Source organism: Perissodus microlepis, chromosome 12 (assembly GCF_051167445.1).
Source record: "Perissodus microlepis isolate ML-2025 ecotype Zambia chromosome 12, ASM5116744v1, whole genome shotgun sequence".
Taxonomy (NCBI): Eukaryota; Metazoa; Chordata; class Actinopteri; order Cichliformes; family Cichlidae; genus Perissodus; species Perissodus microlepis.
The window spans coordinates 7,306,030-7,332,043 of NC_140472.1; the positions used below are offsets into that span (position 1 = coordinate 7,306,030).

Below are 26,014 nucleotides of genomic sequence, written 5' to 3' on the forward strand. Positions count from 1 at the left end.
CTAGGGAGTGGACCCCACACTTTGGGAACCTCTGGATTAATCTAAAGGTCAAAGTAATAATACTGCTATATAGAGCTATTTAAAACTTTGTTTCTTACTGCCATTGTTTGTACTGAGAACATATAGACATAAAGGGAATGATATATGGGGACTCTAAATATCATATTACTTTATTATGGCTTTGTTATGTACATTACAATAACAGGTTATAACAGTTAGAATACACAACAATGCATAAGTACATGTTTTTGAAAAAAATTAAATGAACTGTGTAAAAAAATATTATTTATTGCTAAAGATTTAAATGATTTACTAAACAATAAAATGGATGCAATACATAACCCATATTCATAAAAAAATAAAAAAGTATATTAAAATTGGCTTCAACAGGGTAAATAGGAAAAGCCTTTGCACTTGTTTTTACTGCACTAGAAATGTCTTAAAGTGCATAAAAACCAATGTTATTCCCTTAAAAGTAAATACTTCCCAGAGAGTGAGTGGCCTTGACGGGGATTTGTGCTTTTGGAGTGTTTCATGTTATAAAAGATTTTTTGCCATTTTACCTTTTGTTTAAGTGTATCAGCAACAGGAAATCACAGTAACCACAGCGCCACTTGCTGGTAAAGGTGAGAATGAATGGGAGATTTGTACGAGCAACAGAAAGGCCAGTTACGGAGGTTTTTGGGGACAATGGATTATAACCAATTTTATATTTGATTCTCTGATATGACTTGTATTCAACTTTTGTCTCTGCAGCTGATTGTTTTTTTTTTAATTTAAAAAAAAGATTTGTTGAACTACATGCATGAACAGGCGACATGAATGAATGTTGTAGTAAACAAGGTGATTCCACCACCACTGCAGAGTGCAGCTCGAATTTAAAGCTTTTGCTTGCTGAGCTCACTGTTTAGCAGGTTACCATGCACCAAAAGTGTTGTCATGCCTGCTCATGTGTGGTTTGCTTTGGTGTTGTGTTGGCTTGTCATTCACCTCCTGCCAAGCATAATGTGGCCAGTGAGGTTGGGCTGGGGGCTCTACAGCCATTTGTATTTGCATTTATATTTTTGCACAACTTGCATAAGCAACACATAGGATTACATCAGGGATTGGCTCTTCTTGACCCCCTTCTTGTTTTCAGTGGTGTTGGACAGGCTGATGAGGTCAGGCAGGAGTCTTTTTGAACTATGATGTTTGCAGATGACATTGTGATCTGTAGTGAAAGTAGGGAGCAGGTGGAAGAGTGAAGAGAGTGTTTGCATCCAAAAAACTCCCCAAGAAGAAGATCACAATAAAGAGTGTCCCAGCATTTTATTTGTTTTTATCGTGGCTGACACTGTGTATAAAGCACCCGGACACTACCACATGGTAATTAACACATAATGCACCACCCACAAGTGTGACTGTTGGCAATGATGCTGGTCACTTTTGTGGGCTATGTTGAAGAGTCGACAAAGATTCAACACAGAACTCTAATTGAGTCATAAGGTGGTAGTGAGTGCTACTATAATGCAGGGTTTGGAGACTGTGACACAAGCAAAAAGCCAAGCGCTGAAGGCGTTAACATTTTTGTTTTCCGTGGTTTAGAGACAAAGTTAGAGAGGCAAGGTTGAGATAGTTTGCACATGTACAGAAGAAGGATGTTGAATATGGAGCTACCAGGGAAAGACAAGGAGCACAGAGAAGATTCACAGCCATGTAGAGGGTTGACACTCCAGAATTAAACATGTTGATTCAGACTTTGTGTGGTAGGAATAAACCATTATTTTTGTGTTTTCCAGAGGAACTAGATTGTATCTCAAAGTTGTGATTACATGCTGAACTGTGAAAATTAACTGTTGCTGATTTCTTGATATGTGCTAAACTGATTTGAGTACTGACTGAATTTAATTTTCTTTTCTGTTGAATCAAATGCAGATGAAGTATTTGTGAAATTCCTGAATTGTCTGTGTCAAAGGTCACGGAGATGAAAGTCTGAACTGCACTTTAAAAAACAAGATAAGATACTAGAACTGAATAGACTCTGAAAGCTGGAACGACAGCTACAAAAACCTGGGTTATAATTAAACCACTACTTACTGACTTGAAAAGTTGTACTTTATCTTTTCATTCTTTAAACTATTTTTAGGGATTTGCATGCACGATCGGAATGCATTCTTCCACTTCTCATTTGCTCTTACAAACCTTGACTCTGGTCGGAGAGATCTGTGCCACATCGAAATGAAATGATTTGGGGCACTGTTCTACACGTGGCCACACCATCACATACACAGCCACTTACATGAGGCAGGATGAAAGGTAAGAGTGGGCTTTGAAGTTTCAGTGATTCCAGGGTTTGATGTATTTATGCATGGAAATAACAACTGTTAAAGAGACAAAGAAGTAGTCATGATAAGATTTGCAAATAGAGCCTGAATCCCAGCAGAGTTACTCTGATAACAGACGCAGCTGTGCTGTAAGCAGTCTACTGTACGGACGAATTAGGTGCAGACGAAGAAGTTTGCCTTTGATGTATAATTAATTTCAGTGGAGGAGCACATCTTTGAGGAAATGTCCTTGACCTCTGTTCAACTCCATCTCGGCCATATCTGCATCTTGCAAAGTGACCTGTCTGTGTGGCAGACTTAGCATATGTGGCTTTGATCTGGGCTGCCCAGTGCAGCTCACAGCAGAAGATAATGGAATCTGGAAGCATAGACGAACGGGGAGGGGGGGGGTGATGGACGTAGAAAATCTGGGATGCTCTTTAGCTGACTTGATGTATGGCTCGATGCTCTGCTATTATTCTGCACCTGCTCGGGCGAAGCAGGTTGGCGCTGTCTGCCGTCCCGAGGCCTTCATAAATAAGGCGGTGCAGAGGGTAGGTGTCTTTGAAGCGCTTTCACCCTGTATTTACATCTTTAAGTCACAGCGGTGTTACAGTGAGGACAACAGGTACACAAACAGAGGCCACTGATCTAATACAGTTTGCTCTTAATGGCCCTGAAAGCAAAGCAAACACAGAGCTATTAATCACTGCTCACATCCTTCTTCATGGTCCATGTGTGAAAGAGAGAGAGTGGGTGACTGTAAGCCACTTTACAGCAGAAGTCACACTAAAAGAGCAGTTTAAAAGACAAAATGGTGCAGAAAGACCAAAAACAAACATAATTGGAACATTATAGAGCCTAAATTAATGCTGTGAGTGTCTTATTATATATGGGGGCATAGCTTAAAGAGGGCCTTGGGTTTGCACCAACCCTCTGAGGGCCCATCAAAATTGTGCTGTCATGTCAGCGCAACCATATCACAGTACTGTCAGTAGCTTCCCCATTTTCCAAGGGTTCCCCACAACACATAGATCCACATGTTTGATTTGGCACTGATTTTTATACCAAGTTTTCAGTCCTGATTGTTGACTGAATGTTAACTACTACACTATGAGCATATCATGGTTTACCCTCCTTTCTGAATCTAATAATGACTAATTAAAAAATAACAACATGAACCTTACTTTTGACATTATCAAGATCAAGATTGTTTTTCCCATGGACTTTTCTTTTTTATTCCCTCTGTTCGCCATCAAAAAGAATACAGATTTCAGGCACTTCCATTTGGACTGTCAGCACTGTGGGTGGACCTTAAGGGTCCAGGGACATAATAAAAGGCAGCTGTGGCTCCTCAGCTGCATTTTTTCGGCATCCTTTTACAACTAGGTGAAAGCCTTTAACACACATTAGCAACACTTCTCAGTAGTAACAAACCAAGCTTATTATTCAGGCAGTGACAGCTTAGTGCATCTGCACCAAATCAATGCAACTAAGGACACCGACCCCACCAGGGCTCAGCAGCTGATGGTGATGTACATTTCACACAATCTACTAATTGAAAGGTTGGTCGTTCGATCCCTGGATGTAGGGAAACGTGCTTGTATGAATGGGTATGAATGGGGGAATGAGACATGTTGTGTAAAATGCTTTGAGTAAAGAATCAGTCCATTTACCATTTACTTCACATTGGCCATGCAGGTCAAATCCAGGAACTACAAAGAGGTTGTGCAGCTAGTTTTTAAAGCATGACATCACTTGAAAACTTTTTTAATTGTCTGAATTTCTCTCTAAGGTCACAAAGATGTAAAAATATGCTTTACCTGGGACTGATGTATGTATTATAGATCAGAACACCTAAACTGATTAGACAAGAAAGAGATTAGCTCAGCTGCAGCCTAAGCCAGAACACAAAGAAAACTTAACAGGCTGTTCACATAAACCAAAATTTGAAAAGTTTGTTTGGACCTGACTCGCAAAATGTCAAAAGGACTGCAGGATGTCTTCAGTTCACTATGATTTATAAATGAAAGCATTTTATATTCAGATCTTTCTTACTTACAAAATAGGAAAATTATACAAATCCATTATGTCTAATGGATTCCATACTCAGAGAAATAGATGAAAATGATTATACAGTAGAATTATTTCCCCTATAATAATATCTCTCTAAAATAAATGAGCTCACACTGAAACCCAAATGGCAACCAATAAAAAGCAGAACATCACAATCATTTAATAACATTTAAAAATGCAGCCTTGACAGCTTATGGGGAGGTAAGAAAATAATAAACCTAATCATTATTTCACTAAAATTGTGCAATGTATTATTGTGTATAAATATTACTGGAGTAATGAGTCAGTTGTCTGCTTAGGTATTAAATGTCATTTTGTTTATAACAAAAAAAGAAAGATTCCCTTTTTTAATCATAAAAAAGTTTATTTTGATTAATTTGAACTATTTTGTGGCGAAAGTAACAGTCAATATGAATTTCTTTGTTCCCTTATATTTAAATGTAGATGTATTTTTACATGACAGTCATATCAAAATGTGTTTACAAATGTTCATTTTTATTAGTTTTAATTTTTATTTGGACCAAATATCAGTCTGATCCTGGATGGCCATGAGCCGATTATAGATGATTTGTCAGCTCATTGACTGTTGTCTACTACACCTAACACCTATGTAGGGTCCTCTTTATTTTCATTCTAGCAGACCATTTTTTGTTTCAAAAATCTGTTTTATTGTTTTGTTCAGTTGTTTTTTCTATAATGTAGAAAATAACCATTTTATTTTTTTAAATTACCTTCAAGTTAAAACAGCAAAGCTGTGACACCAACAGTGAAGCAGCTGATGGTACCAAAAACTGGAGTGTGCAAACTGATACTGTCTTTGTGAGTAAAAGTGGGTAACCAATAAGTATAAAGAAATATTCTATACAAAAAGAAAAGAGAAGCTAATTCTGACAGCTAAGTAACAATTACTTGTTGCTGCCTGAAGTAATGTCAAGTAGTGAGAAATGCTGCTTGTGTTAAAACATTTTTTAAAAAGAAACAACAAAATTGAAATAATATTCACAGATAATATTTAAGTAATCTCAAAAGGCGATTTAAATTTACACACACAAAATGTCATAATGTCATCTACATAAAAATTCTTTTTCATAACGTCAGCTTAAAAAATTAAAACAGTCAGCAGCAACTAGAGGCCATAATATGGACCTCGTATATACTGTTGATCTTAATTAAATGTTAAGTGCTAATGTTACTAACGTTAATGAAAAGTGAACGACAATAAAGTTCTCTCAAAAAGCATCTTACAACGTGGTTACCAGATTCAACAGTACAGTAATTAAAGCCAACTAGATAATCCCTAAAATTCATTAACAGGAAAAACAGGTATAAACACTCCTCAGACTGCTGCTTAATAAATCAACCCTGGGAGGAGCAGAATTTGCAGAAACACCGCACTAATTAGCTCAAGGGAACAAACTTGCAAATTACCACTTACATACAGTATGTTTTCAGTTCATGTTTTGTCACTTCCTGCTGTGGTTACCTGACATGTGGTAAAGGGTTTGATGCTCCATAGAAACTGGGGAACATCCTGGATGGACACCTGCAGGCTGAAGGTGTTCGCTCGGAAAGGCAACATCTTTGGCTCCTCGAGGAGCTGACCGCCTCTGGTCTTCTCTGCAGCCACCACTCCCTGAGGTGGAAAGGAAAGGGAAGAACAGCAGGACAGGCAGAAGATGAGAGAAAAAAGCAGGTTGGAAAGGTCATAACCCAGAAAAAGGGAAAGGGCGGTCAAGGGATGAAAGTAAAGGAAGGTAAAGCAAAGATTAAAAGAAAGGATAGAAAATGACAAAGGCAGAAAGGAAAGCAAAGGTAAAGATGAGAGGTAAAAAGAAAAGGAAAGGAAATGAAAAAAGAAAGCACAAGAGAAGAAAAGAAATATATGGAAACGAATGAGAAAAGGAAGACGAGAGCATGGAGGGAGGAAAGTGAGAGTCAGAAAAACAAGAAAACGATGAGAAGAAAAAGAATCAGAAATGAGATTACTGCTAGAGAAAAATCAAGAACACAGTGTCCTCCTTCCTTTTTGAATGTACACTACCTTTGCATATCAGCAGAAACACCTGTTGCTAATCCTTTCCTCTGTCACATCCGCTAATTGACTCATCTCAAATATTAGCACAGAGGCAGGCTGCCAGCGACTGACGTCAAGTCTCAACTGAACAAATCTTACAAGTCACACTCTCACATTAGCATCACGTTTGCAGGCTCGATGTGACAGCTTGAAGCTTGAATTTAATGCTGGGGGGGAACTTGTGTGAACTCGGCAGGGGATGGGTACGTGTTTGGCGGGAGGAGGGGTGCAAAGGTCTATCGCCCAAATTGGATTTGTGATGATGAGGGAGCACTTTGATTGTCACTTGCAGGTATTCATCTGTCATCATCGTTCAGTGTGGCAGTGGGATGGTTTGGCGTCTGGCACGTCTGTCCTCGGCCACCTCAATCACAAAAGTAAAAAGGACGAGAACAGAGCTGTGACTAATGTCAGGTTTCACTGATTGATTCTGACTGAGTGTCCTTATGTGAAAGGAGTTATCTGTGCATATGTGTGTGTGTTTGCATGTGTGCTTGCAGAAAAGCATGCTCGGGGCACGTGGCACACTGTGAATGCTGTTGGTGTGAAAACAAATCAGCTGTTGGCAAAATGCAGATAAGATAAAATATGGTGTCACTCCTTTGCCATCTGTCTTTGTTCTTACTCTGTTGGCCTGAGACTAACCCGATCACGCTGGATTTAGTTGGTTTTCCCCTGTCGCAGCGGGCTAGCTATGATCTGTGGTAACATCCCCACTTTTGAACTGATCTGAAGCTGTCAAGATGCTGTGATTGAAGCCGTCTGTAGACGCTTCCTGATCTGCTGTTTGACACATCACACACCATTGATATGTCTCAGATCATGTCTTACACCTAAGGAAATGTCGCAACACCAGTCAAGAATGTTAAAGCCTTCCAGAAGAATAAAGTATCAAAGTGGAAGGAGGAATTCAAAACATTCAAAGACATTTAGCCCTCATCCTACTGACTGAGGTCCACGGAGACCCCAGAGGTATATGTTTTGCAGTATCGCTTAGACGTCTTTTTTATTATTTCAACTTTTTTAATGGTTTTGTCAATCAATTCATTTCGAATGATGCCACATCACTGTTTTCTAGTTATGTTTTAATTACTGCTTTGCAAAAATACAAATGCTTTGGAGTCCCAGGGAGACCCCTGTCAAAAGCATCCAATTAAGCAAACTCAGATGCTGTCGGTGCATTTATCCTCTGGGTGGGCAACTTCCCAGGCTGAAAGCTATCAGAATTGTCTGATCTACTTGAGAGGGCATAAAAATCAGAGCCATTACAGACACATTGCAAGCCTTAATCCAAGCAACAATGACCCTCCTGGGAGTGAGAAAAGCTCCACCTGCTCATATGACTGTCCAATGCTTAGCTGAAAAATCTACTCCAAAAAGGTGTTACCTTTGCTCCTGAAACAGATATACAAGCACCTAGCAACTGTTTGGTCTCCCATATGCTGATGTGGATGAGAAAGGATGAAACGATGTGAGAATCTGTGTGCATTAACTGACTGCAATGTGTGTTTAACTAGTTGTTTTCAGTTTCCAGACCCTGTACAATCATAAGAAATCTCAGGTTGCACTGCCAAGCATAAGTTAGACTCTGTCTTGGTTGGTGTTCCTCTCTACCACAGCTGCCCTTTGTCATCAATTCTGTTCAAAATCTCTATGGGCAGAATTTCTAGCAGCAACGAAGGTGTGGAGGGTGTTAAGTTTGGTGCTCTCAGGATGTTGTCTGCTTTTTGCCGATAATGTACTTATGTTCACCTGGGGCATTTTGCAGCCAGGTGTCATGTGAATTGGAGTAATTAGCACCTCCAAGTCTGAAGCCATGGTCCTAAGCCAGAAAAGGGCTCACTCTGAGCTCTGAAGCAAATCTGGAAACTGGAAAGTGATCCAAATGAGCTTCCTCTGAACGGTAGGGTAAGCTCAGTCATTTGGGAGGAGCTCAGACTAGAGCTGCTACTCCTCCATAAAAGTAACCAATTAAGATTCTCTGGGCAACCGACCAGAATTTATCCTGGGCACCTCCTAGGTGAGGTTTTTTATCTCTGGTCTGGCTGGTTGTGTTTATTTCAATTATTTTTTATCTGGGTCAAAATGACCCCAACAGAAAATTCTCAAATGAAAAATTAATTCATTAAGTTGTCACGGTTCTGGGTCGACCCAGTGCATCTAGATTTCTGGACTTATAATTCTGTTGATTCTTGGATTCATTCACCTTAAGGTGAATGTTTGTTTAGGTGATGTTTAGGTGAGCCCCCAGTTTTTAGTTAGCTTTAGTTTTTCCTCCCTTCATGTCTAACCTTCTGTGAGTCAGTCTTGCTTTTATGTCTGTTCCCCTTTTTTATGTCCAGTCCTGTCTCTCTCTGTCTGTCTCACTCTTTCAGCTCAGTCATGTCCCTGTCTGGTCTGTGTTCTCCCCAGCCTGTCATGTCTCCATGTCTGTTTATCCCCATTACCAGTGTCTACTTCACTTGTCTTAGTCTGGGTCTTGCCCCTGTGTGTCTGTGTGTCCTCCCCAGCATCCCCTGTGTGTAGTCAGTTGTCTGGTTGCAGCGTTTGTGAACAGCAGTTTTCAGATCTTGCCACAGATTCTCGATTGGATTTAGATCTGGACTTTGACTGGGCCATTCTAACACATGGATGTGTTTTGTTTTAAACCATCCCATTGTTGCCCTAGCTTTATGTTTAGGGTCGTTGTCCTGCTGGAAGGTGAACCTCCGCCCCAGTCTCAAGTCTTTTGCAGACTCCAAGAGGTTTTCTTCCAGGATTGCCCTGTATTTGGCTCCATCCATCTTCCCATCAACTCTGACCAGCTTCCCTGTCCCTGCTGAAGAGAAGCACCCCCAGAGCATGATGCTGCCACCACCATATTTGACAGTGGGGATGGTGTGTTCAGAGTGATGTGCAGTGTTAGTTTTCTGCCACACATAGCGTTTTGCATTTTGGCCAAAAAGTTCCATTTTGGTCTCATCTGACCAGAGCACCTTCTTCCACATGTTTGTTGTGTCCCCCACATGGCTTGTGGCAAACTGCAAACGGGACTTCTTATGGTTTTCTGTTAACAATGGCTTTCTTCTTGCCACTCTTCCATAAAGGCCAACTTTGTGCAGTGCACGACTAATAGTTGTCCTATGGACAGATTCCCCCACCTGAGCTGTAGATCTCTGCAGCTCGTCCAGAGTCACCATGGGCCTCTTGGCTGCATTTCTGATCAGCGCTCTCCTTGTTCGGCCTGTGAGTTTAGGTGGACGGCCTTGTCTTGGTAGGTTTACAGTTGTGCCATACTCCTTCCATTTCTGAATGATCACTTGAACAGTGCTCCGTGGGATGTTCAAGGCTTGGGAAATCTTTTTGTAGCCTAAGCCTGCTTTAAATTTCTCAATAACTTTATCCCTGACCTGTCTGGTGTGTTCTTTGGACTTCATGGTGATGTTGCTCCCAATATTCCCTTAGACAACCTCTGAGGCCGTCACAGAGCAGCTGTTTTTGTACTGACATTAGATTACACACAGGTGCACTCTATTTAGTCATTAGCACTCATCAGGCAATGTCTATGGGCAACTGACTGCACTCAGACCAAAGGGGGCTGAATAATTACGCACACCCCACTTTGCAGTTATTTATTTGTAAAAAATGTTTGGAATCATGTATGATTTTCGTTCCACTTCTCACGTGTACACCACTTTGTATTGGTCTATCACGTGGAATTCCACTAAAATCGATTCATGTTTGTGGCTGTAATGTAAGGAGCCCCGCAGGGGACATGGGAGAAAAAAAAATTAAGACGGACTTTTGCGAGATCTCGCAAAAGTTTTGCGAGATCTCGCAAAACAAACTCAGGATCTCGCAAAACTTTTGCGAGATCTTGCAAAACAAACTCGGGATCTCGCAAAACTTTTGCACATTTGTAATTATCTCGCAAAACTTTTGCGAGTTTCATACATCTCCGAAAACGTCGGAGCACTTTTACAAATATGTGATGTCTTGTAAACCGAGCAGATATCTGACGTTTACACAACTACATTCACACCTCAAAATATCTTAAAAGTGTATTTTGTGACCCAGAACGAGTAATATTACAACTAAGTAGCTGCCGCCATTGTTGGAATTCAACTTTTGCGAGATCCCGAGTTTGTTTTGCGAGATCTCGCAAAAGTCTGTCTTAATTTTTTTTTCTCCTATGTCCCCTGCGGGGCTCCATAGTAATGTGACAAAATGTGGAAAAGTTCAAGGGGGCTGAATACTTTTGCAAGCCACTGTATGTATTGTCCCACTCTCCCCTTATCCTGTGCCGGAAAGTCAGTTCTTCCACCATGTGTTTTGCTCATGTTTCATATTACAGTTTAGTTTTCTGTTAGCAAAAGTCTTAGTCTCCTTTTGCCTTTTGTTTTCTGTTTTTGTATGAATTCATTGAGCCTTAATAAACAGCTCACTTAAAATTAGTCTAGTCTCCAAGCGTCTGCATTTGGGTCCTCTCTCCAAAACGTGATCAGCGTCAAACAGATCGTGAGACAAGCAGGTTAGATTATTGCATCACTCTATTTGCAAGACTCCCTAAATCCTCAGTAAAAAGTGGAAGATCAACCACATTACCCCAGTATTTAAATTACTTCACTGACTCCCACTACAATGCAGAATTACCTTTAAAATGATTTTAATACTTATGGTTTGCCCCCCCCCCCAGTACGTGTCTGACTTGCTCACTGTCAGACCTCTCAGGTCATCAGGTACAGATCTTTTAACTGTTCCCAGAATCAGATCTAAGTGTATTGAAGGCACTTTCAGTTATTGTGGTCTTGTTCTTTGGAACAAGCTGCCTGCTGACCATAGATCAATTACATCTGTGTGTACATTTAAAAACAGACTAAAAATCGTTCTGGTCACACACTTACACTCAGTAGTTGTTTTTTGTTTTACTGTAAACCCTCACTGTTTTTTAATGTCTTCATTTTCTGTTTTAAGCTTTTTGAGTTTTCATGTAATGAAATGTGCTATATAAATAAAATTGCCATTGTCAATAATTACATAACTAATAATTCTTGAAGTACAAGTGAGTTTTGCTAGGATTATTTTGCTACTATGATTGCATCTTACAGTAAATAATGCTTGGGGTCCCCAGGATCCCCTGTCATTAGTCCATTTATATATAGTCCATATAAATGTAGTGGTATGATGAGCATTAGAGTGAATTTCTGCAAAGACATTGTTGAATGACAGATTGATTAAACCAATAACACAAAAGATGAGTATGTATAAGTGCAACAAGCCTTTACAGATGACAGCAGAAAGAGAAGGAAAGAGACTTGACTAAGACTTCCAAGCTTCGTTTAAGGTAAAAAAAACAAATTACAGAACTTAAAATTCTACAGGGTCAATGCCATAATCCTGTCTGATAGCAGACTAGTCTTCCAGCTGCATAATTTTCTCAAGTACGGCTGCAGCAATCAGGAAATACAAAATGTGAATAATTTTAATGATGTGAAATTTCTAAGACCATACAACATTTTTTAAAGATAGAAGCAACTATTTTCAATATAAAGTGGAATAATGAGAGAAGTTAGACTTCTTATGTGAGTTTCGTAAACCAAGATTATCTTTTCTTTGTCTGTCTGTCATGCGTTCACATTAGCACATTTATATCAGCTCAGTGTGAGAGTCTTAACTGTAGGGCCATTTTAACGACTGTAGAATTGCCCAGGTGACTGCTGGTCTAACTAATATCTCCATGGATTCAGTTTCAGTTCAATTCAATTCAACTTTTTATTGTAAGGTAGAGACCCTACAATTAACAAAACTTTTATTTGACTCCAAATGTATTGATATGAGGCTGCAGAATTCACGGGTGTGGTAGATTGTTTTTAAAAAGCAAAACAGTTGAGTATCAACTTTTGGAGCAGTCTATATATGACTCGCAGTCACCACTCTAATTCATCCCAAAGGTGTTCTATCAGGTTGAGGCCTTTCAAGTTCTTCTACACCAAGTTCACGCATTTATATCTTAATGACCCAGGAAGGGAGGAAGGGGCCAGGAAGGAACAGGAAGGGGCCATTACCAAACTGTTCCCACAAAGTTGGGAGCATGAAACTGTACAAAATGTCTTGGTATACTAAAAATTAAGAGTTTCTTTCACTGGAACTAAGGGATCAGGTCCAACTCCTGAATTCTAAACCCATTCTTTCACAAATGTCTGTAGAAGCAGGGTTAGGTGCTTGATTTTACACACCTGCAGCCATGAAGGTAATTGGAACCTGAATTCAGTCATTTGGATGGGTGAGTGAATACTTTTGGCAGCATTTTATAGGACAGTATACTGAATATCTCTTGGTACTGGACTGTTGGTTAGACAAAATTAGATGAAAATGAAAAATAGAATTTATTATTATTTTTAAATATGATGCCAAACGATTCAGGAAATAAGCTTCAGAGTTAAAATAATTGTAGGTGGCAACCCAGCACTTAAATCTCACCACAATTTATAGGGTTGCTCAAATCTTCACCCTCTTAAGTAGTTAAAGATGCATCCGAATGAAAGTCTCCACACGTCAGACTTAAATTGCTTATGACAGGGTTTTTGTAGGGAGGGAAACGTTCTTTTGTGCAACCATCACTGTTTGGAAGTTATAGTGTGGTATAGCAACTAAACCCCAGCTGGCATTACCATAGCTGCAAACTCATCACCTTTCAGAGGTATGCATTTTTTTTTAAAAATGTTACCCACGTAAACTGTGGATGAAAATTTCATTCAAGGGTGAAAATCTGGTGCTTTGCACCACGGTCTAATTAAGGGATTAATTAATGGCCTATTCATTATACTTTGTGAATGTATAATCATGTTTTTACTGCTCAAAAAAACAATAAAGAAATAGGATTTAGTCTCTCTATTTTTTGGACTTGGTCTGTTTTCCTTTAGCCGGCAAAATAACATTTCAAACATGCTTAGTGCAATTTGAAACACATCAATTTGTCAACTGTAACTCCTCCTCCTCATGGCAGATGGCAAATAAAGACACGTCACGTTTTGTTACCTTTCCTGATGTGCTGTTGAAACACTCACATTATGCTTCTGAATGAAGTGACGGAAGGTCACAAGGATCTATTGTGATAAAAAGCATTGGATTAATTTTTAGAAGTTATTTCTAGCTGATGTTAAAATTCAGGAGTGATTCTCTGCCAAGGCTAAAGACTAAAGGTTGAGGTGAAAAGTATTTTCTAGGAGCATTTTCATTGCTAGGAAAGGTCTGCCAGCAGAATACTAATGTAGGTGGTATTTTCAGGTAGCAAGTTTTATCCACCTTCTCTCCAACATGACTAAATGCTGTGGCCTTGGAAATGGACTTACTTTTGGTGGAGGGGGTGCTCATTCCTAAGGAACAAGACACTCTCTTTTTGCCTTTGTTGTTACAAGTTGGTGATGTAAGACTTGTTAATGGCTAAATTCAAAATTAGGTGGTTTTTAAAGGGTCAGTGATGCTGCAGATTGAGAAAACAAAAAAGTAACATGTCTTCCAAATACTTATCTTCTGTGTATAAGAGCTAATAGAGTTATGCACTGATGGACCACAAAAATAAAACCATGGTGGTAAAATGAACATCGTCTGCTTGGAAATCTTGGGTCATGGCATTCATGCGGATGTTGCTTTAAAATACACCACACACCTAAACACTGATGAAGACCAATCACACCATAGAGCTGCAACAGCGCTGCCCGATAATGTGCATGCCACACTGCAAAATCTGCTTAGGAAGAGAGAAACATGAAGAAGACCCCAAGGCAACTTCCCATACATCATGCACCCACTGAATGCTGAGAAATGTCCGGGACACAGCTCCAAAAGATTCCAAGTATCATCTACCAATTTACTGGTGCTGTGATGTAGTTTTTGTATTTATTTAGCACCAAGTGTGAATGTGGGCATCTTCATGTGTAAACCACTGTATGTAACAAAGGTCTTAGAAGAGATGCAAAACATAAAGAATGACATTGCATGTTTGTTTTTTCCATTTGTGTTTTTTCATATTTCTTTTCATACGTTGTGCTGTGTCAAAGAAAACAGAATCCTGCAATTTTTCTTTTTCTGTTTTTTGTTTTCAACTAGAAAAATGGGAAAAAAAAGAAAATAAAAATGTCTCTGTCACACAAGTGTTTGTGTTGCATGAGGCTTCCTGTTGATCCAGAATCCCGGTCTGTGATTGACTTTGTGCCGGAGCATGGAAAACACACAGCAGAGATGTGGCGCTAACAAACAGGAGCCCAGGGGACATGCTAAAGTCTGGCATCTGCTCGGCAGGCTGGGAATTCATAAACCAAATCCAGAATGCATCTTAAAGCCAGCTGCCGCTGATGTTGGCAGCATGGCAGAAGGTTGGTCAGGAGGTAGTCAGTCACGAGGCTCGCTATGCTCTGTTCAGCTCTGTCTTCCTTTACTCTCAAGCCTCTCTCAGGAGGATGGAGAACTTGATTTCCCTCATGTTCACTGATGAGATTTCAATGATTAAAACCCTATAGGTTGCTGAAGGATAATCAAGTCAAACGAGATTTTTAGAAAAGAATGATTGGTGAATGTTTGAATGGGAGCGATTACAGTACGGCACACTATGTCTGACTCTATTAAAAGAACAAGAAGAGCATCCATCAAGCTGCTACAGAGTGTTTAAAACACTGCTGTATTGTTTCTCTGTGGTAATGAATGTGCAATCACTCGTATCTGAAAGTGCACATGTTGCGGTCCCTGCTGCCTCAGAGAGTGCAGGCAACAACCACACACAAGATGTTCATTGTGAATGTGGGCCACAGCCTACAGTGCAATCTGCACTCTCCTAACAGAGTGGAAAATATTCATCTTTGTGTTTAAAGGTATAAATACATAGCTCAAGTGTTGGTGGACATTTGCAAAAAGACTGAAATTTCAATTTGAGAGTCCTGGAAATTAAGGCGAGATTAAAAAAAATAATTAAGCTATTTGCAGAGCTTAACTTTGTTTGTTTTGTTGTTGTCTACATAGACAGAAATTTACATTTAACAGTTACTGTTACATTTGCACTCAGCAACCTTCATGTTCTATAGGATTGTAGCTAGAATGCAACCAGCTGGCAGCCAGTTGACTCGAGTTCCTTGGAGTTGTGTTCATAGACAAAGACTCATTCAGACTGACAGCAACATGTCAGAAATCTGTCTGGATTTGTAAATTAGACAGCAATTATTTGCAAACATTGCACAATCTCTCTGAGAGTGATTGCAGTTTGTCAAAGTCAAACTGCAACTGTTTGCAGAAGGGTTGCTTCCTAACAGGCTACCTGTGCAATTACCTTGTGGTCAAAAGTAGTCGTGGACTGTGCAATACTCTCAAGCTGTGCAACCATTTAGTCACCACAAGTTGCAATTAGTTGCAGAATTTTGGAAAAAAAAAATATAATCACCAGAAGCCACCCATCTGCAATTTTTTTTCAAGATGTATAGAGGAGGCCGCTGTCTTATTTTTACCCATGTGACTGAATGATTACCTTGCTCTGAATTAGGTGTTAGCTTGATCAAGATGTCTTGCTGTTGATGTCCAGTGTTGGATGGTTTTTCAATAGAGTTGTTTTACTGCAGGTTTTCTCTTATCCAGTCTCTTTCAACCAAAATAACGATGGCGGACATGTTCACCTTGAGGTTTCAAAACGTGAGTTTAGAAGCCAACAGGTGACATCACAGCAGCTACATCCATCTTTTATACTGTCAATAGCTGGAACTGAATTTGTGAAATTTCCTTTTTAAAAGCTGGGAATACAACACAATAAAATCCTACCACAGGTGTAAAGCATGACAAATAATGTCTTCTTTTGTTGATCGTGGCCAGAAAAGGTGTGCTAACAGTTCAAAGTTAAACTCTGTACTGTACCACAATAGAGGGTGCAAGGTATGACTAGAGCATTTAGCTGAAAAAACAGTTTATGTAGGTCCAGCAGATAGAAATCAGCCAAGTCTGTTATGTACGGATTTGTTTTTATTGATTTGGAAGTGAAAGTAGAAAACCCAAGTGACAACTGCTGACGAACATCAGGACAGAGAACTAGCAGGAGGTTTGCGCAGCTCAAAGATTATGCTTCACTAAACACACCAGTGGAAACAGCATAGACCTGAAAAAACGTTTTGTATCTGTGTGTGTGTGTGTGTGTGTGTGTGTGTGTTTATTTATTTCATCAAGGCAAGTGTCAGACCAAAAAACATCAGTGATCCTTTAAATCTGCACTAACCTGAAAATTTCTGGCCACCTATGGGCAGGGCGTAACATATGACTGATGTCATAACGCCTTTCAAAGTTGACACTACTAAAGGTTTTTTGTGCACTCCAAAATAAGGTGGCGATTTTCACTTTTTAAAGTCTCTACAGGCACATAAAGGTAATGTGACTGTTAGACGACTAAATCCATCACTTGCTAACTCGGAGTGCTTGCCTTTAGATTACTATAAGTAGCTGCCTGCCTGTTGAGAGTGAACAGAAGCAGTAAAGTTGTGGATCATGTACCCAAATTAAAAAAAAAAAGAAGGGCAAAAACATGTAAAGGGAAATGCTACTGAGAAACAAACCTGCATGAATGTACTGGGTTTACATATAGAAATGAGCAATATGTGTAATAAACCCTTCATTGGTGGAGTTGTAAGTATGTCTTGTAAATATATTTCCGTGAGATGCTGGCATTGCAGCTACGACCCATTTCAAATGTTCCATATATAAACATTTTACCTGACACATTCTTTTTGTACATTAAAAAATAAAATAACCTCCAATAAATGAGAGATCAAATAAAACGGGGAACTACCTCAAAGCATAGGGGAGTGCAGCCATACATCCAAAGGTTCCACTTTAGCACCAGTCCAGCACTAAATTAGTTTTGCCCTGGGAATTAGCAGTTTATAATGTCAGGTTTAGTGCAAGGAAGGCCTTTATTACTGGCCTCTTGCAGATAAATTAGACCCTGGAAGATGGAAAGCACAATCATAGCTCAACCATAAACAAAAAGGGCGCACCTGAAAGGCATGTGGCGTGTCGTCCACACAGTACACCCGCAAGGTGTAGCTCATGGAGCCAACCTCCATGGTTCCGAACACAGCCAGCTTCAGCCTCTTGATGGCAGCCTGCGTCAGGGGCTCACCCACGAGGGCGTAAGAACCTGGCTGGTCCAGCAGCAAGTGGCAGCTTGTCGAGTCCATCAGGCAATAACATGAGGTGGATTCCTCCTCCACTGACATCACTTCCTGTCACAGAAAAAGAGGTGAAACACATGAAGACATTATCTTTAATCAATTCACGTCTAGATGTTAACAAATGTAATTCAGTCAGGAGAAGCTTTAGCCCATCAGCATTAATTTATATTTGGCAGCATGCCACTGTCCAGCGTTTATTCTATGGAATAAAGGTGAGGAGAGGATAGTTTTTTAGACTTCCAGTAGAAACACAATGACTAATGACTGATTAAATTAGATGTGGAACTTAAGGACGAAATGGTGAGGTGGTAGATTGCAAAGAGGCTTGCAGACTAAAGCAGCTTAAAATCTTCATCTGTTTGCCTGTTGGATGTGTAGAGGAGTGTTAGGTGAGCCATTGGTTGATGTGGCTCATGAGCTTGACTTTTGTGCTCGACTTCGCCTAATTCATGTAACCTTGACCTCAAAGCATTAGATCATGGGTGTCCAACTCCAGGCCTCGAGAGTCGGTGTCCTGCAGGTTTTAGATGTCCTTGATCCATCACAGCTGATTTAAATGGCTAAATTACCTCTGCAACATTTCTTGAAGTTCTCCAGAGGCCTAATAAACTAATCATTTGATTCAGGTGTGTTGACCCAGTGTGATCTCCAATTGATCTTTCTGAGTTAACTTCAATAATTACTTCCTCCAAACCATCAACGTGTCTTTTAGACCCCATTCCTACAAAACTGCTCAAAGAAGTCCTGCCATTAATTAATTCTTCGATCTTAAATATGATCAACCTATCTCTAATAATCGGCTATGTACCACAGGCCTTCAAGCTGGCTGTAGTTAAACCTTTACTCAAAAAGCCATCTCTAGACCCAGCAGTCTTAGCTAATTATAGGCCAATCTCCAACCTTCCTTTCATATCAAAAATCCTTGAAAGAGTAGTTGTCAAACAGCTAACAGATCATCTGCAGAGGAATGGTTTATTTGAAGAGTTTCAGTCAGGTTTCAGAGCTCATCACAGCACAGAAACAGCTTTAGTGAAGGTTACAAATGATCTTCTTATGGCCTCTGACAGTCGACTCATCTCTGTGCTTGTCCTGCTAGACCTCAGTGCAGCGTTCGATACTGTTGACCATAATATCCTATTAGAGCGATTAGAACATGCTGTAGGTATTACAGGTACTGCACTGCAGTGGTTTGTATCATATCTATCTAATAGACTCCAATTTGTGCATGTAAATGGAGAGTCCTCTTCACACACTGAGGTTAATTATGGAGTTCCACAGGGTTCAGTGCTAGGACCAATTCTGTTTACATTATACATGCTTCCCTTAGGCAGCATCATTAGAAGACATAGCATACATTTTCACTGCTATGCCGATGACACCCAGCTCTATCTGTCCATGAAGCCAGATAACACACACCAATTAGTTAAACTGCAGGAATGTCTTAAAGACATAAAGACCTGGATGGCCGCTAACTTTCTGCTTCTTAATTCAGATAAAACTGAGGTTATTGTACTCGGCCCTGAAAATCTTAGAAATATGGTATCTAACCAGATTCATACTCTGGATGAAATTACCTTGGCCTCCAGTAACGCTGTGAGGAACCTTGGAGTCATTTTTGACCAGGACATGTCCTTCAACGCACATATTAAACAAATATGTAAGACTGCTTTCTTCCATTTGCGCAACATCTCTAAAATTAGAAATATCCTGTCTCAGAGTGACGCTGAAAAACTAGTTCATGCATTTATTACTTCCAGGCTGGACTACTGTAATTCATTATTATCAGGATATCCAAAAAACTCACTGAAAAGCCTTCAGCTAATCCAAAATGCTGCAGCAAGAGTACTGACAGGGACTAGAAGGAGAGAGCATATTTCTCCTGTTTTGGCTTCCCTTCATTGGCTTCCTGTTAAGTCCAGAATTGAATTCAAAATCCTGCTCCTCACATACAAGGTCTTAAATAATCAGGCCCCATCTTATCTTAATGACCTTGTAGTACCATATCACCCTATTAGAGCACTTCGCTCTCGCTCTGCAGGCCTACTTGTTGTTCCTAGAGTATTTAAAAGTAGAATGGGAGGCAGAGCCTTCAGTTTTCAGGCCCCTCTTCTGTGGAACCAGCTTCCAGTTTGGATTCGGGAGACAGACACTATCTCTACTTTTAAGATTAGGCTTAAAACTTTCCTTTTTGCTAAAGCATATAGTTAGGGCTGGACCAGGTGACCCTGAATCCTCCCTTAGTTATGCTGCAATAGACGTAGGCTGCCGGGGGATTCCCATGATGCATTGAGTTTTTCCTTTCCAGTCACCTTTCTCACTCACTATGTATTAATAGACCTCTCTGCATTGAATCATATCTGTTATTAACCTCTGTCTCTCTTCCACAGCATGTCTTTTATCCTGTCTTCCTTCTCTCACCCCAACCGGTCGCAGCAGATGGCCGCCCCTCCCTGAGCCTGGTTCTGCCGGAGGTTTCTTCCTGTTAAAAGGGAGTTTTTCCTTCCCACTGTCGCCAAAGTGCTTGCTCATAGGGGGTCATATGATTGTTGGGTTTTTCTCTGTATCTATGAAGCGCCTTGAGGCAACTTTTGTTGTGATTTGGCGCTATATAAATAAAATTGAATTGAATTGAATTGAATTGATATCTAAAACCTACAGGACACCGGCCCTCGAGGCCTGGAGTTGGCCACCCCTGCATTAGATATTAAAATGGTGTATTTGATCATCTTTACTCATATGATTGGAGCAGAACTGGCTGAAATGATTGGCCTCCTAGGCCTCGACCTTGGGCACTAACAATGAAGGTCAAGGTCAAATTATTAGCCAACCTAGGTACTCATGTCACCCAAGCCTAGCCTAGTTTTCAAGTTTGAAGACCATCCACAAACAATTGGGAGTAATGTAGGTACGTTTTTACTGATTTTCATATTTGGTGTGACCCACTGGTATTTACCATCACACAAAATTTGAAAATGATATGTTGTTCAGTGTGGACACTACACTGCTAATAAACAGACAGACAGATACTCCCTCATTTCAGAGGGATAATAGGAATAATAGTATAGTCTTTAACAGATTTTCGTTGTTACTCATCTGATAAATCTTAATATCTTTAATGTCTTAATCTTAATGTCTAATGTCGCTCCTGAGAGTGAGATATAACACAAGAAACAATAGTGATCATGTAGGAAAAAGCCAGTTAATCGCAAACTGTCAGTCAGTTTTTATTATGCTGTTTTAAAATGTTTTAGGAAATACTGCATTTCTGAACAGAACTGCACTCATCAATAACTGAGAGCAAAATCTGTGATACCACTGTGATCCATAGTCAAAATTATTACAAGCCTTTGACACATTGCTTTTTACACACAGATCTTCTTAAACTACCATACATAAACTCTAACAGTAAGCATATACTTGAAAAAACAAGTTGGATTTAGAATCAGAATCAGAATCAGAAAGGGTTTTATTGCCAAATGATGAGCAGGTTTACAACATTAGGAAATTGCTGCGGTACTTAGTGCAAACATACTGTCATATAACGCTTAAATAGACATAAAAATAAAAAGAAGAATTAAAAGTGCTAAGTAGATAGATATATACATGAGTGCAGGTGGTGATCAGTGCCAAACATGGAATGATGCAGTGAACACAGCTTAGGGTCATGTGTTAGTGGTGGGAACAGTCATACGGTTATTGTTCATGAGTCCAACAGCAGAGGGGAAGAAACTGTTCTTATGGCGAGAGGTTCTGGTGCGAATGGACCGGAGCCTCCTGCCTGAGGGGAGCAGGTCAAACAGACTGTATCCAGGGTGAGAAGGGTCAGCTGTGATGAGAGCTGCACGCCCCAGTGTCCTGGAGGTGTACAGGTCCTGCAGAGATGGGAGTCTGCAGCCAATCACCTTCTCAGCAGAGCGCACAACACGCTGCAGTCTCTGTTTGTCCCTGATAGTGGCTCCAGCGTACCACACGGTGATGGAGGAGGTGAGGATGGACTCGATGATTGCAGTGTAGAATTGCATCATCGTCCGTGTTGGCAGGTTGAATTTCTTCAGCTGCCTCAGGAAGTACATCCTCTGCTGGGCTTTCTTAATGACGGAGGTGATGGTGGGCTCCCACTTCAGGTCCTGGGTGATGGTGGTACGCAGGAAGCGGAATGAGTCCACAGAGGTGATGAGGGTGTCAGTCAGGATGATGGGGGGGAGTGGGGCTGTGTGCTTCCTGAAGTCCACAATAATCTCCACTGTCTTCTGGGCATTCAGCACCAGGTTGTTGTGGCTGTACCAGGACACCAGACGTTCAACCTCCCTCCTGTAGGCAGACTCATCCCCGTCCGAGATGAGTCCAATAACGGTGGTGTCATCTGCAAACTTGATTAGGTTGACAGACTGGTGGGTGGAGGTGCAGCAGTTGGTGTACAGGGAGAAGAGCAGAGGAGAAAGAACACAGCCCTGAGGGGAGCCGGTGCTGATGGTCCGGGAGTCCGAGACATTCTTTCCCAGCCTTACATGCTGCTTCCTGCCCGTCAGGAAGTCAGTGATCCACCGGCAGATGGGATCAGGCACATTCATCTGGGAAAGCTTGCCTTGGAGATGGTCTGGAAGGATGGTGTTGAAGGCAGAGCTGAAGTCCACAAACAGGACCCTGGCGTAGGTTCCTGGGGAGTCCAGATGCTGCAGGATGAAGTGTAGAGCCATGTTGATAGCGTCGTCTACAGACCTGTTGGCTCTGTATGCAAACTGCAGGGGGTCCAGGTGGGGGGCCGTGAGGGTCTTGAGGTAGGAGAGAACCAGGCGCTCAAATGACTTCATGACCACAGATGTCAGAGCCACAGGTCTGTAGTCATTTAGTCCAGTGATCCTAGGTTTCTTGGGGACAGGGATTATGGTAGAGGACTTGAAGCAGGCAGGCACATGACATGCCTGCAGTGAGGAGTTGAAAATGCCAGAAAACAGGGCATCTCTTTAGGCCTAACCTGTAAACTCATTTAGCAGCTCATTGAGCTGCTCTGCCACAGAGGTCCCTGCACGGGGAGAAAGGCTGTACCTCTTATTAAAACACAAAAATCAAATCAAAGCTCTGAAAGTGCTGTACACATTATAGGACAGTAAACAATAAAAAAGCAGGCAGAAAACAGGATAAAAGCCAGAAAAATAAACATAAAAAAACAAAAACAAAAGAAGGAATTATCTAAAAAATTGAAAACATGCATATGAGATTACCTAAGTTCACAATTCATGTTTTACACACTGAGCTATTTTCTGTAGATTAGAAGTGTAACAATAAATTTGGTTCAAAATGACCATGTAGCCAATGTCGTCATCACAAGATGACATGACTCAAGAATACTTGCGCAGGTCCTGTGGTTGTAAACCAAGGTAAATTTTGCATGGCTTTAAAAATAAATAAACACACCTTAAACTCAATTCTATATGCGGCAGGAAATGCAGGGAACCATGAGGTTATATTTCTCTTTTAAAAACATCCACTGTCACTTTTTCATGTTGCCTGTTGCCACAATCTTTTCATAAAGTCTCATAAATAGGTTTATATTCATCATTTTGACACATTTTCAAACTCATTACTGTGCAGTATGTCCTCTATGCACAGTATAACCCTAAAGGGTTATCATGCACATACTTCCATTTGCAATTTGTATTACAAGTCATTACATACAACACAATTTGCCGTTTCTATACTATTACGGCCTTTTTCCCCCCCGGGAAGTGTTTATTGCATATTTCAAGTCAATTTAGTTAACAGACACAAAAAAGAAGAAACAAGAAAATAAACAGCTCGCAGACTGCAGGGCTCCAATTTTCACTTATTTATTGCTAAATAAATAATTATTTGCTCATTTCTTCACACAGCACCTGTTTTGGTTTGGTTGTCACGTGATTCAATCACCTGATTAAAAGTTACAAAACTTTAGAACAGCTTCCAATAAAGGATTAGGGTTAGGCAGAATTTATCTTACACGCTTTTCGAGGCTGTTCCACTGCGATACTTATTGCAGCAGAGTGAGTCGCTGAGGTAAATATTCATGCCGAGAGCTGCCGAGAGACATCGCGGTAAGAAAACTCTGCAAATGAACTTCTGTATACAGTAGAATGTATTATGGATTCCAGTCCACTGCTGTTGAATAATGATGTACGTAGGTAACATAATGCAGGTTTAAATCACAAAGCAAAAACCCACACAGATTGTAACCAGTCTCGGGAGAGTGTACAAAACTATTTCCTGACATAACAGATGATGTTAGTACATAGCGGGACGCAAAATAGTGATCATAAACAATGCTGAGTGTTTTATTTATGAGGCAGCAACAGCAACTGGAAAGCAGTTCTATTTTCTCCAAACCTCACTCAAAGGGAATATACTTGAAGACAAACTGTGAATGGTATATGATTAGCAAAGATTTGTGTAAACCTACTCCCCAGACAAAAGGAATCAGAATAATCCAGGCAGGAGAAGGCCAAGAGCCTCAAAATTCACCTTCAGATATCGTCTTTTGATTATTTATCCAAACCATCTCACAATTATTGTCACGCAGTAAGCTGCAGCAGACAGAATCCATGAAATCCGTGTGATTAGACAGTTTAATGAGGAGCTGTGAGACCAAACAGTGTACCAAAACACAGCCTGAGGAGCACAACTTATTTCTCCTCAAATAATCAAGTTAACTGGAAACATGCCAATTAGAAGCCATGTTACCAGCAAATATGTCTTACAAAACAGCAAACCTCCACGCGTTTATTTAAACACCAGCATTAACCTTAACTACATCAGTGTACAACCTATTGGTCAATATACATGTTTTGACCTACTGTGTATGATGAACTTGGAGCAATTTGGAAATAAACTTTAGTCTCTTTTTCACCGTGGAAACAGGAGTGTGTCTCAACACAAAGTAGTTTCACAACAGCACAGCAGCTGCTCTGTGGAGCTGCTTAATGAGAGTTCTTCTGAAATGGGCCCGATGCTGAGCATAAAACATTTGCAATGTATCCATTAATGTACTATAAAGATCAGAGGATCTCTTTGATACACAAGAGGGTAGTTTTTTTTGTTTTGTTTTTTTTAGCTAAAATTAAAAGAAAAAAGAAAGGAAATCAAGATAAACTAACCAATGGACCTTCCATTTAGTAATGATGCTGAAACCTAACTAAATAGTTTTTTCTGCTTAAAATTTCTCATTTAGTGGTTAGAGCTTTAATCTAACCACGTGCAAAAGTAAAAAGTGAGTGAAAATGAAACAAAGCAGCAAGGAATGAGGAGACAAAAATCAAAGACAGGAACTAACTTATGTAAATGAAATTAAAGCGTAAAAGTGGCAAAAAAGACAGGAAGTACTGCACACAAAGGAAGTAAAAACAAAACGGGAAAAAGAAATGAAAACATAAAACAACAAAACAACAAAGAAAGAGAACAGACACTAAACATAAACATAGATATCACAGATATGGGGAAAATGTGATCAATTCGTTTACCCTGAGCCAAGATGAACCAAAGAAAAACTTTGGTGTACAAGATCTATCATTACAAAGTCTTAACAAGATTTCTGTAGAATGAACCTCAATAAAGACGACCAACAACTGTCTCTTAACCTGCCTGCCAATGAACCAATCTCTTAATGCCTTTAACTCCTGTTGGAGGCTGTGACCAGCTGAGGCTGGTTGTTGTTCTTGAAACTTTAGTAGGGGACCTCACATCTGACCGGAAACCCCTTAGAATGACCAAATACTATTTTAAAATTAGTTTGATCAAAGTTTGATTTAAAATTAAAAAAAAAAAAAATCTACTGTCGGGGCAGACCTGCTTATTATAAATATCTCTGTTGAGAGTTATGACTCAGAGAAACCGTGCATGTTCTAAAAGCAAACTGGTTTATCTGATTTTAAAATGCACCTAGTCTCCATGAGCTGTGAGTCGCAGCCCCTGCTGTCACTGTTACTGCTGACCGTGTTGTGACCAGGGCAGTTCAGCAGGCTGGAATATAATATCTGAGTTCCAGTTATTTTTTAGAACATTCCCTCTGTACTCGTTTCTTCAACTCTCCTTCATCCTGCTGAGGAGGCTCTCCACTGTTTGGGAGCCTCTATTATACAGTATCCTGAGTTGATATGCAGAACGTTTTGTAAGTGAACAAAAATCTGAAATCTCAGTTTATCTTGAGGATTTGATCTTAAGGACCTTCTCTTTTCTTGTTAAAAGATAAATGGGAATTGAGGCTCAAGCTGGATGAATGCTGGTAGAGAGACACTCTGCTCAGGGTCAATTTCACCAGAGAGATGGTGCTCATCCAATCCCAAAATGCACTTCATAAAATTCTCCAATAGGATTCTCAACTTGGTAGTTGTCCCACCTCTACCACCCGAAGC

The 26,014-nt window shown here is 40.2% G+C and overlaps 1 protein-coding gene across 2 annotated transcripts in view; it reads right to left on the reverse strand.

Annotated features, from left to right (window-relative positions):
* unc5db (unc-5 netrin receptor Db) overlaps positions 1-26,014 on the reverse strand; it is a 292,277-nt gene that overhangs the window by 18,019 nt on the left and 248,244 nt on the right. For both annotated transcript variants that reach the window (XM_084946399.1, XM_084946400.1), the window contains 2 exons: positions 17,457-17,684; positions 5,863-6,012 (listed from right to left, as the gene is read on the reverse strand). In XM_084946399.1, the coding sequence (XP_084802525.1) occupies positions 5,863-6,012; positions 17,457-17,684 (378 nt within the window). The remainder of the gene's footprint in view (positions 1-5,862; positions 6,013-17,456; positions 17,685-26,014) is intronic.